Source organism: Hydra vulgaris, chromosome 15, assembly GCF_038396675.1.
Source record: "Hydra vulgaris chromosome 15, alternate assembly HydraT2T_AEP".
Taxonomy (NCBI): Eukaryota; Metazoa; Cnidaria; class Hydrozoa; order Anthoathecata; family Hydridae; genus Hydra; species Hydra vulgaris.
The window spans coordinates 38267501-38284420 of record NC_088934.1 but is presented as its reverse complement, the minus strand read 5'-3'; the positions used below and the strand labels follow the sequence as shown (position 1 = coordinate 38284420).

The 16920-nt window shown below is 26.0% G+C and overlaps 1 protein-coding gene across 4 annotated transcripts in view; it reads right to left on the bottom strand.

The window, feature by feature from the left end:
* The window catches only part of LOC100208547 (kinesin-like protein KIF15), a 91579-nt gene that overhangs the window by 52370 nt on the left and 22289 nt on the right, over positions 1 to 16920 (bottom strand). For all 4 annotated transcript variants that reach the window (XM_065819170.1, XM_065819172.1, XM_065819169.1 and 1 more), the window contains exons 5-7: positions 10550 to 10626; positions 10441 to 10478; positions 3431 to 3537 (exon numbers count right to left, since the gene is read on the bottom strand). In XM_065819170.1, coding sequence (XP_065675242.1) covers positions 3431 to 3537; positions 10441 to 10478; positions 10550 to 10626 — 222 coding nt within the window. The remainder of the gene's footprint in view (positions 1 to 3430; positions 3538 to 10440; positions 10479 to 10549; positions 10627 to 16920) is intronic.

The following is a 16920-nucleotide window of genomic DNA, read 5'->3' as shown; positions in this document are numbered from 1 at the left end:
TTCATTACATTTTGATAGAGAACAGCTGTGAATATCCATAAAAGCTAAAATATGAGAACTTACTACATGCACATTCCAGCTTACAGTGAAGCTTAAAGTGCTATGATATGTTAATGTATAATTTGATAACATTGTTCATTTATAATATATAATTTATATATGGTAATGTTTAATTTAATAACATTAATAACAGATGAATTTATTTTACCTGAAGTTTTACTATCCTGTATATATATTTTAAATAAATAAATACAAAAAAGTAAATAATAATAAAACCAAAATGTTATTAAACAATGTCTACATCCAAATGTTTGAGAATATTCTATATTATACTTACAAACAGTTTGAGAATGTTCAAAACTATCTGTAAAATTTAAGATCAGCTTGTGATAACATTGACCGAGTATTTCACTAAATATAGCGGCAAAAACTCTATCAAACTTCTATTTTGTAACAACTAATGGGAACAGCTCAATCAAAATTATGCAAGATTGTCTGTTTACTAATGCATTACAGAATAATACTCTCGAAACATTACCATCATATGCACTTTCATGATAATCTTTCTGTATATCACCTAGGCTAATAACCTATTTTTAAACATGCTTAGAAAAGTAAATAAAAATGTGAAAAAATCTTATTAGTGGTCAAGGACCTTTAATTAAATTTTATTATTTTAATTTTAAAGGTTAGATGATTTAATTCAGATAAAGTAATATTACTTAAAGTGGACAGATAAAGAATTTTACTGAACTTTGTTTTATATTTCAAAAAAAAAGCGATATTTTAAACCTGTTATACTTTTAGCACAACTTTAATTGACCTTAAAGAGATTTGAAGAAGAGCAAAAATTCCTATAAACTCTGATTCTAAATGTCAAAGCTGTTTCTTAAAAGTGTTTGGTGAATGGAAAATTTCAGTAATTGGATTTCAGCATCCAAAGCACACAAAACATTATGTGGGTTTCAAGTTTTGACTTGGGAAGAGGGCTGGCAATATGAATAAAATATGATAATATATGATAGTACAGTAGAAAATAGTGATAGTATAGATATTAGTTGAGTCTTACTGCTCAGTTGAATCCAAAAACCATGACTAATTCAATCCTTGAGTTTTAGGATTGCTTACATATCAGTGTTAGAAACACATAAGCCTTTGAACTGGAGTCAAAACTATTAGTAACTCTTAAACAGTAATCTCATAATGGATTGTTAACAAATAAAAGAACACCAATTTCATTAATTAAAAAATAAATATGAATGCAATCAACACTTTAGCGTAGTCACAGAGACAGTAAACTTGTTTCATTGTGCACCACTAAATTTATTCAAACTCCATTGCATTGATATTCATTATACAGATTTTAAAAAAGCTTTTCTTATGCTCTATTTAACAGGAGAAGAAAGAAGAACATTTTATCATTCTTGTAAAAGGATGGGATGGGGTGCCTAATGAATCAAATCCCAAAGTTCTTGAAATTCCTAAGATCTCAAATATAACTGGTGTCCCCTAAAAGGATCACTTCATCAGCCATTTTGAACTGTGGAAGTTACTTGATAATTTGATAGCTATTTGCTTTGATACAACTAGTATCAGGCTGGAAGACAGACTGCTTTAATTGAGAAGAAAATCTCATGTTTGAAACTCTCAAATTGCTGCTAAAGTATCAACATTAAATTTAAATATAAATTATAAATAACTATAAATAAATTATAAGAATAAATTATAATTAAATAAATTTAAATATAAATTGTTGACTTTTTTAAACCTAATTAATCATCAGCTAAATTGAAAATTTTGATACGTAAGGAGGTTGATTTTAAAATTTGTATGTTCAAGATACCTTCCAAGCATTGAGCAAACACTACTCTTTTGTATAAAATACTAATATCAAAAAAAGATGCATTGCAAAATGTGGGCCACTAGCTCAAAATGAGAGAGAAATTAGTACTTGAATACAAATCATATGGAACCAAACCAAAGTTTATCGAAAAAGTTTCATAAAAAATTTGTACTTTAGAAGTTATGGCTCTGTAAAATTTATTTATGTATATGTATATGTACATATATACATGTATACACATATACATATTTTTTGTTTTATATATATATCAAAGTTTTACTTGCAATTGGGCGAGAAACTGAAAAAAGTCTGCCTGAATTATATTTTTTCTCCCTATTTATTAGGTTTACAAAAAAATAAATATAAAGTCTTAGATTAGTTTATAATTCACCTTTTAATCAGCCTTAGCAATAATTGCCATAAATATATTTTTGGCATTCTACTTAATGACTTATCCATACAATTGTCGAAGTCAATTTTAAGCCACTAACTAATAAATTTTTTCCACATTTCATTAGACACTAGTTTTTGATATTACTTTTCATTCCTTCCATAAAAATCCAATAGGAGAGAGGTCTTGTGATAGAATAGGCTAAATTATTCTATTCAATATTTGATCTTTCTTGAACTCAGTCAAATAACTTATACAATTTTTTGAAAAATATGTTTTGGATTTAAGCTTTAAGCCATTTTCTTCTGAAAAAATGAATGACTTCCCATTAACCCATCTTTCCAAAGGTGTAGCGTGATTTTTTAAGTGTACAAGTAAACTACTTTTGTCATTACTCCCTCTATTTTTACAAAGTCACCTGTGGCATTTCAACCAAAAACAGCCCCATACTTTAACACTACATCCACCATGTTTTACAGTCAATAATCCACACTGTTTTATCATACATTCAACGATTTTTTTCCAGACAAAACATCTTTAAACCAAAGATTTAAAACTTTGACACGTCAGTTCACATTTACAGTCATTGATGGTTCATTTTTTATGTAGTTTTCCCCACTAGCATTTTTGGTATTCTTATGATTTTTATCAAAGAATTTTAATCAAAATACTTTGAAATTATCTAATAGTGCAAAAATAAACATAAAAAATAGTTAAATTAAAAAATGGCAATTTAAAAAAAAGTTAATGTCATTCGAACAATTATGAATGGAAAAACAAAAACTATTTTATTAAAATGCTTTATTTCAAAATACTGTTTTAAAGCATTTCCTGGTTACAGATTAATAATAAACAAAACTATATTATGGATTGTTAATTAATTATTGAAATTGTTTTAAAGGATTGTTTAAAATTAACTTATGTTGTGCAGCAATTTGAATTATATGACATTGTAAACAAATTTATTAAACCAAACAAATCAGCAATAAATTTGAAATTCTGATGATTTAAGAATCTTTAGACAGACATAAAAACTATCCAAAAGGTTTTAGACAGACTTTTTTTAAATTTAAGTTTAAAAAAGTTATTTTATAACACAATGAATGTTAAAATCATTTTTTACAACCATTAGAAAGTAAACAACAGCGGGTATATGATTTATCGTTGAATAAAACACAATTTACAATAAATCTGACCTTTTCTTGTTCTCTGTTTATTAAACTGAACATGTATTCGAAACATCTAGGAATTACACCTCTCATCTCATGTGTGAAAGTATCAATCCCATCATCTCCTGGAGGACCTAAGGAAAAATGTTTTAGAGTATGTGTATACAAATATATAAATACCTTTGCATATTTATGGCATATTTGTGTGTGCATGTGTGTGATTTTTATATTACCATTTTCATTGTATTTATTTTTAGTATATAACATTAAACAATATAATAATTACCCACATACACACACACAACTTCAGAGCAAGCCACTACAGTGAGGAGGCTTTAGAGTTGTTACACTACAGTGAGGAGGCTTTAGTGTTGTTACACTACAGTGAGGAGGCTTTAGTGTTGTTACACTACAGTGAGGAGGCTTTAGTGTTGTTACACTACAGTAAGGATCATTTAGTGTTGTTACACTACAGTGAGGATCATTTAGTGTTGTTACACTACAGTGAGGATCATTTAGTGTTGTTACACTACAGTGAGGCTTACATTTAGTGTTGTTGCGCTACAGTGAGGCTTTCATTTAGTGTTGTTACACTACAGTGAGGCTTTCATTTAGTGTTGTTACACTACAGTGAGGCTTTCATTTAGTGTTGTTACACTACAGTGAGGCTTTCATTTAGTGTTGTTACACTATAGTGAGGCTTTCATTTAGTGTTATTACACTACAGTGAGGCTTTCATTTAGTGTTGATACGACTATTAAATAACTAGACTAATATATTTTCTAAAGTCAATTAAAATCGACTAATACACTTTTGGAATAGACCAAGTCGACTAAAAGTTGATTTAGTTGAAATATAGAAATAATTTATTTTTTTGAAATAAATTGTAATAAAAATAATAAAGTAATTTATATTTGCTTTTTATTTTTAACGTCATTTAAATATAGTAGAGCAAAACAATATGAGTGAAGGGCCACTCCAACAATGGGATAATTTATTCCCAGACCTCAATGATTTAGGGACTGCCTTAAATACTTGCCATATATCAAAGTTTTTACAATCATATTTACAATGTGATTGAATAGATGACATTTAGATTTTGGAGTTTTACAACACAGTTTTGCCCAAGGGCCCCAAGTCTGAGGGTCCCGAGCCAGCTAGGAGTGGCTCTGTATGAAAGTATTTATGAAAATCCAAAGCATCGAGTTATACATAACTGAAAGTTTAATTAGGCATGAATTTTTTTTGTTTTGTTTTGCAGTTATTAAGGTGCTTCCAGAAGTCTTTATGGTATTATCACAGAGCACCGCGGAAGAGCATAAATTATTCATTTTATTCTATATTTATTTTTTGTTCCTTAATATTTACAAATACGTAAATACATAATAAAGAACTGCTTTACATTACCGTAAATATAAAAACATATTCATAAATTTTTTACATAAAACCATTAAATTATAATGATATTAAAATGCCAGATAACAAGTATACAAATATATTTTTGCGAATATCCTTTTTTGTTTGTTTGTTTGTTTGTTTGTTTTTAATCATTAATATTTACACATTTATTACTAATGCAATGTTGAAAATATATTTATATATAATAAAAAATAAGAAATTATTTAAGAAGCTTGCAGAGAATAAATTTAGAAAAAATCATTAACTAAATTTTTATAATTCAAAATACTCTTTTTAATAGTTTTTTTAAAGCAATTTAAGTTTTTTAAACCAATATTATTTAAATTAATTAATGCAAGATATGAGGTGCACAATAAGTAACTTTGAATTGCTTAAGCTTATTTTTGCATTAAGGCTCCAACAGGGTACTATTTGTAATAAATATTTATACTCTGGTTTTGGTTTATCAAGACTATAAAAAATTGAAGGACTTTTTTGCATTTTGCTTTCTACATAAGACTTACTACATAAGACTTAAAAGATTACATACATTCAGTTCAAACAATGTTAATAAAGACATTTGTTCAAAAAGAGGTTTTGAGTGTTCTTTTTTATTTTTAAAATTAATCACACATAACATGCTTCTGTTTACAATAGAGTGGTTTTAGTTTTGGTTTATAGGTACTACCCCATGCTATATTACTGTAGTTTAGGCAACTTTGAACAAAGTTATATAGTAGACTTGTTTAAGTGGTGGTTTTTTTAATATGTAACGTAACTGGTATATTCCGTTGATGAGGATATTTTACTTCAAAAGGATGAAATAAAGAAAACTTCGTTTTATTTAAGTTAATAGAGAGTTTGCCCTAAACCATTTTGAAATTTTTTCTAACTCATTGTTCATACAGTTTGCTAATAACTTTTCAAGAGATATAAAAGTTGCTATTGTCAGCGAACATTATAGTTTAAATTCTTTTGGTTGCCATACAGAGATCATTTGCATAGATTAAAAAAAGCTAAGACCCAAGTATTGATCCTTGAGGTACACCACACTCTACTAAAGACAAATTAGAGAGTTTATTGTCTCTGTATTATACATATTGCACACGTTTATCTAAATACCTTTTACACATGTATCTAAATAGCTTAATAATGCTAACATGCTATGAATTAAAACATTAAGAGAGTAAACAAAAAACTATAATAGTAAATAATATTGTTATTAAATGAACAAACAAAAATTCAAAATTGAAAAATTAAATCAAATGAAAAGATATAAAGATTTTAAGATTTTTACTTGACTAAATTCTACTATACCTATAACTCAAATAAAGTCGACTAATTTCGACTTTCGACTAGTCAACTTTTAGTCGATTTAGTTGTCAATAACAACACTACTTTGATTATTTTAATATTTCTTTTTAACTCAACTCTGTGATAAAAAAAACAGTACAGAAATATTCTTGTATTCAGTTTAATTTCATTTCATTTTACTTTTCTTTAGAAAATTTGAAGATATGTCAAAATCTCATTATTTTTATGTGCAAATTTTAGAAGAGTTAAAATTCATTAAAAAACATGATTTTAATTAAAATAATATATTCAGCCCTTGGAATTAGGAAAAATAAGGCCGGCAAAAATTGCCAACACAAAACTTTAAAAGAGGGTTCAATAAATCATCTAATGTGCAAATGTCAAATCATCAAATGTGCATAAAATTGACCGAAAAAAAAAACTGTTTAAGTTTTTGCTTTCATTTAAATCATTTTATTTCGAATTAATAAAACCTTTGGTTTTTGTTTTTAATTAAATTACTTTGTTTTACAATTTAAATAAAAAGTTATAAAATTTAGATTTAAAAAAAAAAATATATTTTTTCCGATTAATTTTAATTATTTTGTTTAACTTAAATAAAACATTCTTTATTCTGCTTTTATTCTAATTGCTGTTGTTGTGTTTGAAATTGTTGTTTGAAATTTAAATAAAATGTTTGTAATTAGAATTTAATTAAAATGTTTGAAATTTTTATTTTAGTTATTTTATTAAGAACTTGAAACAAAGGTTGGTTTTTCCAGGGTGTTTTGAATTATTTAATTAAAATTAATTAAAACGTTCCATTTTTTTTTATTTTTAATTTAATCATTTCATTTAGAATTTAAATAAAACATTCCTTTATTTGTTTTTAATTTAACTATTTTATTTAAAATTTAAGTAAAATTTAAATTAATTGTTTTACTATTTTTACTTTATTATTTTATTTAGGATTCAAATAAAACATTTTGACATTTAACTTATTTTAAATAGCAAATAAAATTAAAGAAAAAAGTTTACTAATCTGGTAAGAAAAGAAATTAATTTACTAATCTGGTAATATATATATACATACATACATATATATATATATATATATATATATATATATATATATATATATATATATATATATATATATATATATATATATATATATATATATATATAAACATAACATATATCTATATATATATATATAAACAGCAATTTAAAAACTGAAGTAATATTATGGAATGCATGGTACAATAATTATTAATTTTTTAGACATTAATTTATTTAAAAATGATATTATATTCTTATTTAGTATTAGTTTATGCTGTGACTGGCATTGCTACCAGTGAGTGTGGTTTTAAAGCACACTATGGCAGCTGAGTCTTTTGATGGTTTGACTCCCATCGATAAAGTCTTGCTTTAAATGAATATACTATTGTAATATGAATTTAAAATTAGCTTAAACAACATTTTCTGGCAGTGTATTTTAAAAATTTGCAGCTCGATTTAGTAAAATATTTTCTCTGTAACTATGTACAGAAAATTCTTTAGAATACTTTAGGTTATGGCAACAAGTACAATTACATTTGAAGGACTGATTTTCTTTAAATTCAACTTTACCATAACCTTTGAAAATTTTATACAGTTAAATTGTCACCTCATTGTCTTCTTTTAACTAGTGAGGGCATTCTAAGACAAGCTAGTTGATCTTCATAGCATAATTGATTAAAGGTACTAATTTAGTGGCACGACACTGTATTCTTTCTAAAATGGCAAAATCTCGTTTTTGATAAGGAGCCAATACTGGTACAGCAAACTAAAGAAGTGGTTGAACAAAAGAAAGATATAAAGATTTTAGCAGTTCTGCATCAAATTGAACAGAAGATTTCTTTCTTATGCCCAACATGTGGTTTGCTTTGCTTGCACTAGATAAGACTTGATTTTTCCACTTCAAGTTATCTGAAAAAATCACTCCTAGGTCCCTTTCGGAATCTGATATGTTGAGTTTACAACCATTTATATAAATTGGGTATCTCTTATTTTTATAGCCATAGCACATAACTAAACATTTGTCAATATTGAAGTTAAGCAACCAATTTTGTGTCCAAGCATATGCAGAGTTTAAATCACATTGTAGTTTATTATGTAAATGATCAGAAGAACTAATCGACATGATTTTTGTGTCATCAGCATATAGTTTTGAAATATTTTTTAGAGACTCAGGAAGATTATTTAAATAAAGTATAAAAAGTAGTAAACCCAATACGGATCCTTGAGGGACTCCACTATACACATCAACCCAAGTTGAAACATAATCTCTTATAGTAACTCTCTGCTTTCTATTAGATAAGAAAGCTTGAAACCAATGAAGTGCTAAGCCACTAACACTATGCGCTTCAAGTTTTAAGATAAGCCTTTGATGTGGTACAGTAGCAAAGTTTTTTAAGATAGATGGATGTAACTTGTTGACTCTGTAGGCTTTGTTTTGATCAAGATTATTTAGCCTTTCAAGAACATCTTCATACTTATATAAAAAATTAAAAAAAAGTTAATAAACAATAAAAGTTTTTTAAGTTTTAATAAAAAGTAAGAATATAATAACTCAAAATGTTATTTGAAAATATTTTTAAGATAATTAGAAATCGAATTTTAACAAACGTTTCAAGTTTTCTTTTTCACTTCAGTTCACTTAAGCTGGTGAACTACACAGGCCTTGATATGAGATTTTATTGCATATCAAAAACGCCTAATGCTAATAAATGTAACTTTAGCACAGTTTTATTATTTACATTGTTAAAAGTTAAGATCTTTAGCATATTTTAAAAAACCAAAAATTTAATTTAATTTTAAACCGCGTTGAAAATCATTTAAACTAAAATAACAAAAGTTACTGAACTCGTTATTTGAAAAAGAATATATTTCCTTATAATTTATTTCTTAAAACAATTTTATTTTTAAAATTATCTTTTGTTTCTTTATCACAACTTATTTTTTTTACGTATTTAATGCGATATTTTCAATTGATTATAAAAAAATTTATAGAGATTTTATTTACCAGTAAGATGTTCATAAACAAAAAGATGTTTGTAAACAAAATTTATGTTCAAAAATAAATTACATCAAAAGAACATTACACGATAATAAGAATCAACTTTAATAAGAACACTTTAATAAGAAACAAAAAATTTTAAATACATTTGTGAAAAGAAATCTAATAACGAAAAATAACGAAAAAACTTCTCCTTTTTTTAAAAGAAAAAATTTCAAATATTTTAATCTACAATGAAGAAATTTATGTTTTACATAATGAATTAGTTTGCAAGAAAAAAATTTCTTCTTTAATAAATATTGCAAAACTATTTTATATTCCTAAACTAAACTTTACATTCTATGTTTTACTAACTATTTTACTTAACTTCAAAACTAAATTTATATTTTTAAATCAATTTTAATTTAAAATCTTTTAAATACTTAAAAAAGTTGGTTTAATGCTTTTTTTTATTTATTAATATTTTCTAAATAAACATCCCATAAACAATATTAAAAGAAAATTTATATATTCCAAAATAAAAAAGTTTTTGCTCAATGTTAAACTGCTGAACACATACGCAAATCGCTATTTTGTATGTAAAATGCAAGCTGCGTAACACTTCTTGCCAAGGCCAGTAAAGAAAGCTACTCATTTTATCTATTTTTATTTTATTTTTTTAACTTTTTGTAACAACCTTCTCTCAACCTTCAAATCTTAACAAACAAGCCCACTAATTAGAGAAACGAGATTAGTGTGGTCCTAACAAAAAAGTGGTGGCAATAAACACACATAAAATATCGGTTGATTAATTGCTACCTATTCATTTCAGCTAAAAGGTAAATCTGATAAATCTGATAAAATAAATTTGATAAATTTGATAAATGCTTAAATAAAACTTAAAATTTTTTTCTTAAATATCTAAACTATTAAAATAATATGGCAATAGCATGGCCTCTCTAACGCCTACATTATAAACCAATTTTAAACCAACAATAACTAATTACTCCTATAACACAGTATATCAAATCTAAAAATAGTAAGATGGTCTTTAGGAAGAGTTAAAACTGACCAGAATTACAAATCTCAATCTGAGTTAAAATTTGTTCTGGAATAATCAAACCAGACTTCACCCGTACATATTAATTTAATTGTTTGATCAAACCATTATAAAATCTGCCATTTTGAATTCAATATCAATTAATACCAATTAGATACCAAGTAGACCACTAATTTTAATACTCGTTAAAGGCTGTCTGGATCAATATAAACCTTGAAAATATTTAAATAGAAAAAATTAACATACCCATCATTGTAAATGTCTTTCCAGAGCCAGTTTGGCCACTAAATGTAATATTTATTAAAATGTTCAAGTTTTTTAAAAACAAATCAATTTTTTTAAATAAGGTACATACTAAGCAAAAATAGTTCCATTAAATCCATTTACAAATGCTTCTATAATACCCTTGCCAACAGTTGTAAAAACTTCCTCCTAAAAATAAAGCTTTTGTTTTATATAAATATATGTATACAGAATATGAAATTAACCTCAAAAATTTATATTTTTATAAAATTTTCATAATTTATATTTTTTTAAATACAGTGAAGCTCTTAGCATATGCTAAGGGTTTTGGTTAAAAAAATGATACTTCTAAAGCTATTTCGAAAAAATGTTTAAGTTACATAGTTTATAATAATTTTTTATTTCATGTTTTAGACAACAGGTTCTGTATTCTAAATTACTTATTCAGTAAGGTATAAGGATTGTTCTTAGGAAATATAATAAATTGAAATTTGAAAATGCTATTGTATTCTTGTTGAAATTTATCACTACATGATAATTCCAAGAAGTTTTAATTATTATTATAAAAAAAGTCATCAAATCTTAAAACTTCAAAGGTTCGGAGAAAAGTTAAAGAAAAAAAAACGAAAAATGCTTGAAATAAAAAAAAGAATTTAAATTCAGTGTAGATTTGGATGATTCAAAATATGTTAAAAAGTTTATGAATATATACCTTCACTTTAGCAGGTTTATAAATCTTGGATTAGAGAGAAGTATTGGATCACATAATGCAAATTATTGCCTGAAACCACTTATCAAAAAATTAGTCATGTCTAATGTATGTTTTTTCAGTGACGTAGTTTGCATAACAAAAGATCGTGCTTACATTATAAAAGAATTAGGAAATATGTTTTTATGATGAAAATAATAGTGAGAAATAAAATATAAGTAGTGACTCCTGATCATGTAACTGAGCTTCATAAGGTTCTAATTAAAGTTTGTAAGATTGTTTAAATTATTATTTAAATTGTTTAAACTTTTAAAAGATCCCCTCTAAAAATGGTTTAAACATTATTTTATAAGTGAATTTGAACAAGAGCTAGTACTTATTTTAGTATCGAAAACTCGTTGGAATTCAATGCTGGCTTCAAAATTTTAAAAAATGAAAAAAAAAAAAAAAAAATTGAAAATGATTCAAAAATTTATTAAAGTTAAAAAAGCAGTTGGTAAATCTCTGGTGGATTTCAGTTAAGAAAATAGAATAGTAAAAAAAAACATGGTATCTGATTATTACCTATAATATTTATTTATAATGCCTATTTACCTATATTAAATAAATTTAGTTTACATTGTTGCACAATATTGTTATCTATTGTTTCAAATCATCTTGAAATTTGAAAATCTCTGACTAGGACACAAATTAGGACTTATATAAAATCATCTTATAATTTTAAACTGCACTTTTCTTACTTATATCATATTTATATAAATAGTACAAAAGTCAAGAGAAAAAGATTAAATGAAAAACAAAAATAAATTACAGTTGAAGGAGAATACTGAGAAATTTTAGAAATAACCTTAGTTACATCTAACAATTTTGAATAATAACAAAATAAGGGATTCAATATTTGAAGTTAACAATATTAAAGAAGATAAAAAATTGCACATTTTATCTCTTACTCTTTAAAATCATTTAAAAAAAATGCTTAAAATAAAATTAAATTGTTATTAATAAAGTAATTAACTTTTGCGCATATATACAATTTAAACTGAATACTTAATATTAAGAGGACATATGGTAGTGGTGTAGTGGTAGAGTGCTCTCCTCATAAGCAAGAAGTTCAGAGTTCGATCCTGACCACATCCCTGGTAGTAATGCACTTAACTTGTTTCTCCGCACAGCGGACTTGTTTGTCAAAGTTCGGAGTTGTAGAGTTATGAGAGAGAGTTGTAACCACAACTAAAGTAGCCTCCTCAACTATAGTGGCCTTTTCGGCCTTGGGAAGGTGAATAAACAACAACAAAAAAAGACGATCATTTTATTAAATATTAATACAAAAATTACTAATGTTAGATAAAATAAGAATTTTACTATATATCAGGCCTTGGCAGGAAGCAAGAGCTTTATCTCTCAACCACGCTCCCCTAAAATGGTTAATGGGAGCAATTTACAGCTCTCCCAAAAGTAAAAGATTTTCTCTCAAAAGTGTAATTATCATTGTAACTAAAATTCAAAACACAAAGTCATTTAGTAAAAAAAAAAAATTAATTGCATAATAAACTGCAACACTTTTTAAAAGGCACAGTTGCAAAAAAAAAATAATTAAAAAAGAGCGCCGATTGAAATGCAAATGTTTTTGATTAGATAGGACTACTTGAAAAATATAAAACTATTAGACTCTAAATTATGACATAATAATTTTTATTTTATGAAATAAATTAAATTTTTTATATATTAATTACTTTAATATATTATTCATTTTTATTGTGGAGTTTTTAATTGTTGTAGTAATTCTTAAAATGCCTGCATTCTATTACAAAAAGAAAATATAAAACATTTTTTATAAGCAATAAATTCTGAAACTCTTTTTCAAATTTTCTATCAAATAAGTAATGTTATTAATAAATAAATGGAAAGCTAGTGTGAAAACACAAAGACAATGCTCTTCTAAAGAATATTTTTACGGTGCTAAAATGACACTAGAAAGGAGCTGTTTAGAGGAGCAGTTTACTTTTGCCAAGGCCTGATATATGCATACAGGGCTCGAAATAAGCGCTGGACATTGTCCACAACTGTCCGGTAAAAAAAAAATCTATCGGTCATATTGTCCGACCATATTTTATGAGCATTTATTTTCTAATCATTTTAGTTGTTCCAAAATTAATAATAAATTCAGTATTGTATATACACTTTATTTTTTGAACTTTTTATTTTTTATACAAATTGAGAAAACAAAGGTTGAGTTTGAATACATAGCTACATTAATAAAATACGATTTAATTCATTTTTTAGAAGACGCCAAAGCATTACATTTTTTTTAAATTTATATTAAAACATTGCAATTAGTTATTAATTTAAATTTATAATTAAGTATTTATTTTATTTTTTGTCTGATGGTTTTTACAAATTTCAAACAAATACTTTAGTTTTTAAAACCCATTTTAAATTTATTTCATAAAAATTTGAATGTAACAGTTATTTTAATGCTTATAGAAATTAGTAACTTTTTTAACACTATTAAATTTGAGTTGTTATGTAACGTTTATGAATATAAACCTGAGATCTAAACATGAGACAACTTCCTATTTTAATACATTAAGCCATAAAAAAATAGACATGAAGCTATACTAATAACAACTGCTTGTTGACATTTTTTTATTTACAAAAAAATTTTAAAAAATTCACAAAATTCTTTTTTGACTCCTCCCCTTCTCATCCCCCTTCCTCCCACTTTCAACAACCTATTGAAACTTTTAGACACAAAAGAAGACGGAGAAGCAAACTTAATGGTTGTAGCTTATCATTGCTTAAAATTTAAAACAACTGATAAAAAATCGTAGATAAAAACCATAAAATAGTCTTTCTTTAAATAAAACAATGTACAATTACAAAAATGTTTTATATTTAAAGTACATTAAAAAAAAAATTAAAAAGCCCCCCCCCCCTCCTCTAACATACATATATACATGATTGCAAATGGTTAAGATCAACTCTTCCCATCATTTTTACCAAAAAATAAAACATAATCAAAAAGAAGATTTAGAAACTATAAGCTACAAAAATAACTCTCACGGTATTTTTGAAATTTTGTTAAGTGATCCTGCCCCTACTAGTAATGCAAAAACTTAAATTTTTTGCATTTTTAGACAGCTGAGACCAAATTTTTATCTGCACTGGTGGGAGAATTTTTTTTCGATTAAAAAAAAAATATTATCATTTTAAGTTAATATAAGTAAAAGTTCATCTTTTGCCGCTATGCCATTTCCAAAAAAATAAAATGCGCTTTTTAGTCATACCCCTAATATATATATATATATATATATATATATATATATATATATATATATATATATATATATATATATATATATATATATATATATATATATATATAAAATTAATATATATATATACATATATAAAACACCTATTTATATACATATATATATATATTTTATATATATATATTTATGTACATATATATTTTTTTATATATATTTGTATGCATGTATGTATGTATGTATGTATGTATGTATGTATGTATGTATGTATGTATGTATGTATGTATGTATGTATGTGTGTGTATATATATATATATATATATATATATATATATATATATATATATATATATATATATATATATATATATATATATATATATATATAAAGGGTGTCCCAAAATTAACGCAAGATTTGAATTTGATGCCATTTGTGCAGTAAAGTGTTGGCAACCCTAAAAAAAAACACTTCGACAGCTGATAGTTTAGCAGGCCTTGTTAAGAAGCATTACGCAACTCGCATTTTGCCTGCGAAAAGGCGATTTGCCGACGCGTTCAGCAGTTTTGCGCTACGCAAAAACTTTTATCTTTAAGAATATTTAAATTATCTTTTGATGCTGTTAACGTGACGTTTATTCAGAAGAAAAAAAGTCGTAAGTAAAAGCATTTAACTGCAATTGTAAACTAATAGATTTTTTGTTAAAGAAACAGTTTGTTTAATAATTTTTTTGTTGTTGTTAAAAACTAGTTAAAAAAAATAAATTGTTTTAAGTTTTATCTTGAGGAATTAAATATATAAATTACTTTTAACTATAAAATTTTTTTTTCATAATAGTTTAAAAAATGCACGATTTATTTTGATGTAAATATTTTATCTATAAGATATTTTGAATATGTTATCGGTAACTGAAAAATAATTAAAAAAACTCTTTATTTTTCAAAAACATTATTAAAAAGAGTTCACAAAATAAATAAGAAGAAATTTATTAACAGTTAGTAAAATAACCAATAACCAACTGTAAAATTATAAGAAAATAAACAAATATTATTTTAAGTTTTGTGAAAAATTTTTTTTTTTCAAAATAAAATTTAGTTCATATTTGATAAAAACAATAAAAATGATTTTTCAAATAGGAACTTAGATTTTATTTGTAACTTTTGTTATAGTGAGAAAAAAAAACTGTTTGTATGATTTTTAACACGTTAATAAAATAACTTAAATTACAATGCGGCACTTAAAAAGACGCTAGTGATGCAATATAACTTCTAACAATACAAAATATAGTGAAAATCTCGTAACAAGGCCTGGTTTAGGGTTAGTAAAAATGGAGCGTTACATGATAGAACAACGTGTCTTCATTATTGAACAATATTTCAAAAATAATGAAAGCTTGGCAGCCGAAGTTCAAAAATTTCATACAAAATATGGTCGGATAGTGTTTTAACTTCGCCAACTGTGAAGAGATTAATTGAAAAATTCAGGGAGACTGGATCCGTTGGAGATGCCAAACACACTGGTTGTCCAAAAACAAGCTGTTCAAATGTCTATATCAAAGCAGTGCGTGAGAGTGTCGGTGACAATCCAGGAACCTCAATTCGGCGTCATGGACAAGAATTGCAAATTTCAAGAAGTTCTCTACAGCGTATACTCACTCAAGATCTGTGTCTCAATGCTTATAAAATTAAATTAACACAACAACTGAAGCCTAATGACCATGCACAGCAAAGCGAGTTCGTTGAATAGATTATTGAACATCAACAAATGGATGCTGATTTTTTGAGCAAAATCATCCTAAGCGATGAAGCACATTTTCACCTTGATGGCTTTGTTAATTGCCAAAATTGCTGCTTTTGGGGTTCTGAGAACCCACATGTGATTGTCGAAAAACAAATGCATCCACAACATGTTACTGTTTGGTGTGGATTTTGGGCTGGAGGCATAATTGGACCATACTTTTTTGAAAATGAGGAAACTGGTCAAGCAGGACTGTTACTGGTGCTCGATAATGCAACATGATAACACAGTTCTTTTTACCGAAATTGGATGATATTGATGTGACCAATATGTGGTTTCAACAAGACGGTGCCACATGCCATATAGCTTGTGAAACAATTCAATTACTGCATGAGACATTTCCAGGTCGTGTACTTTTTCGTTTAAGTGATCAGAATTGGCTCCCTAGATCGTGTGATTTTACTCCATTAGATTTCTTTTTATGGGGTTATTTGAAACCACAGGTCTATGTCAACTAGTCCACAACCACCCTTGCATTAAAAGAGGAGATTAACACTGCATCAACGAAATTCAGCCACATTTATGCAAAATGGTCATGGAAAATTTTGACAAAAGAGTGTGTATGTGCATGCAAAGCCGTGGAAGCCATATGCCCGATATGTTATTCCATAAATAACCCTATCCTATGTAATTTATGATTCAATAAAAAAATAACAATCAAAAGACTAAAAACTGTGCTTTCTATTTAATTCAAATCTTGCGTTAAT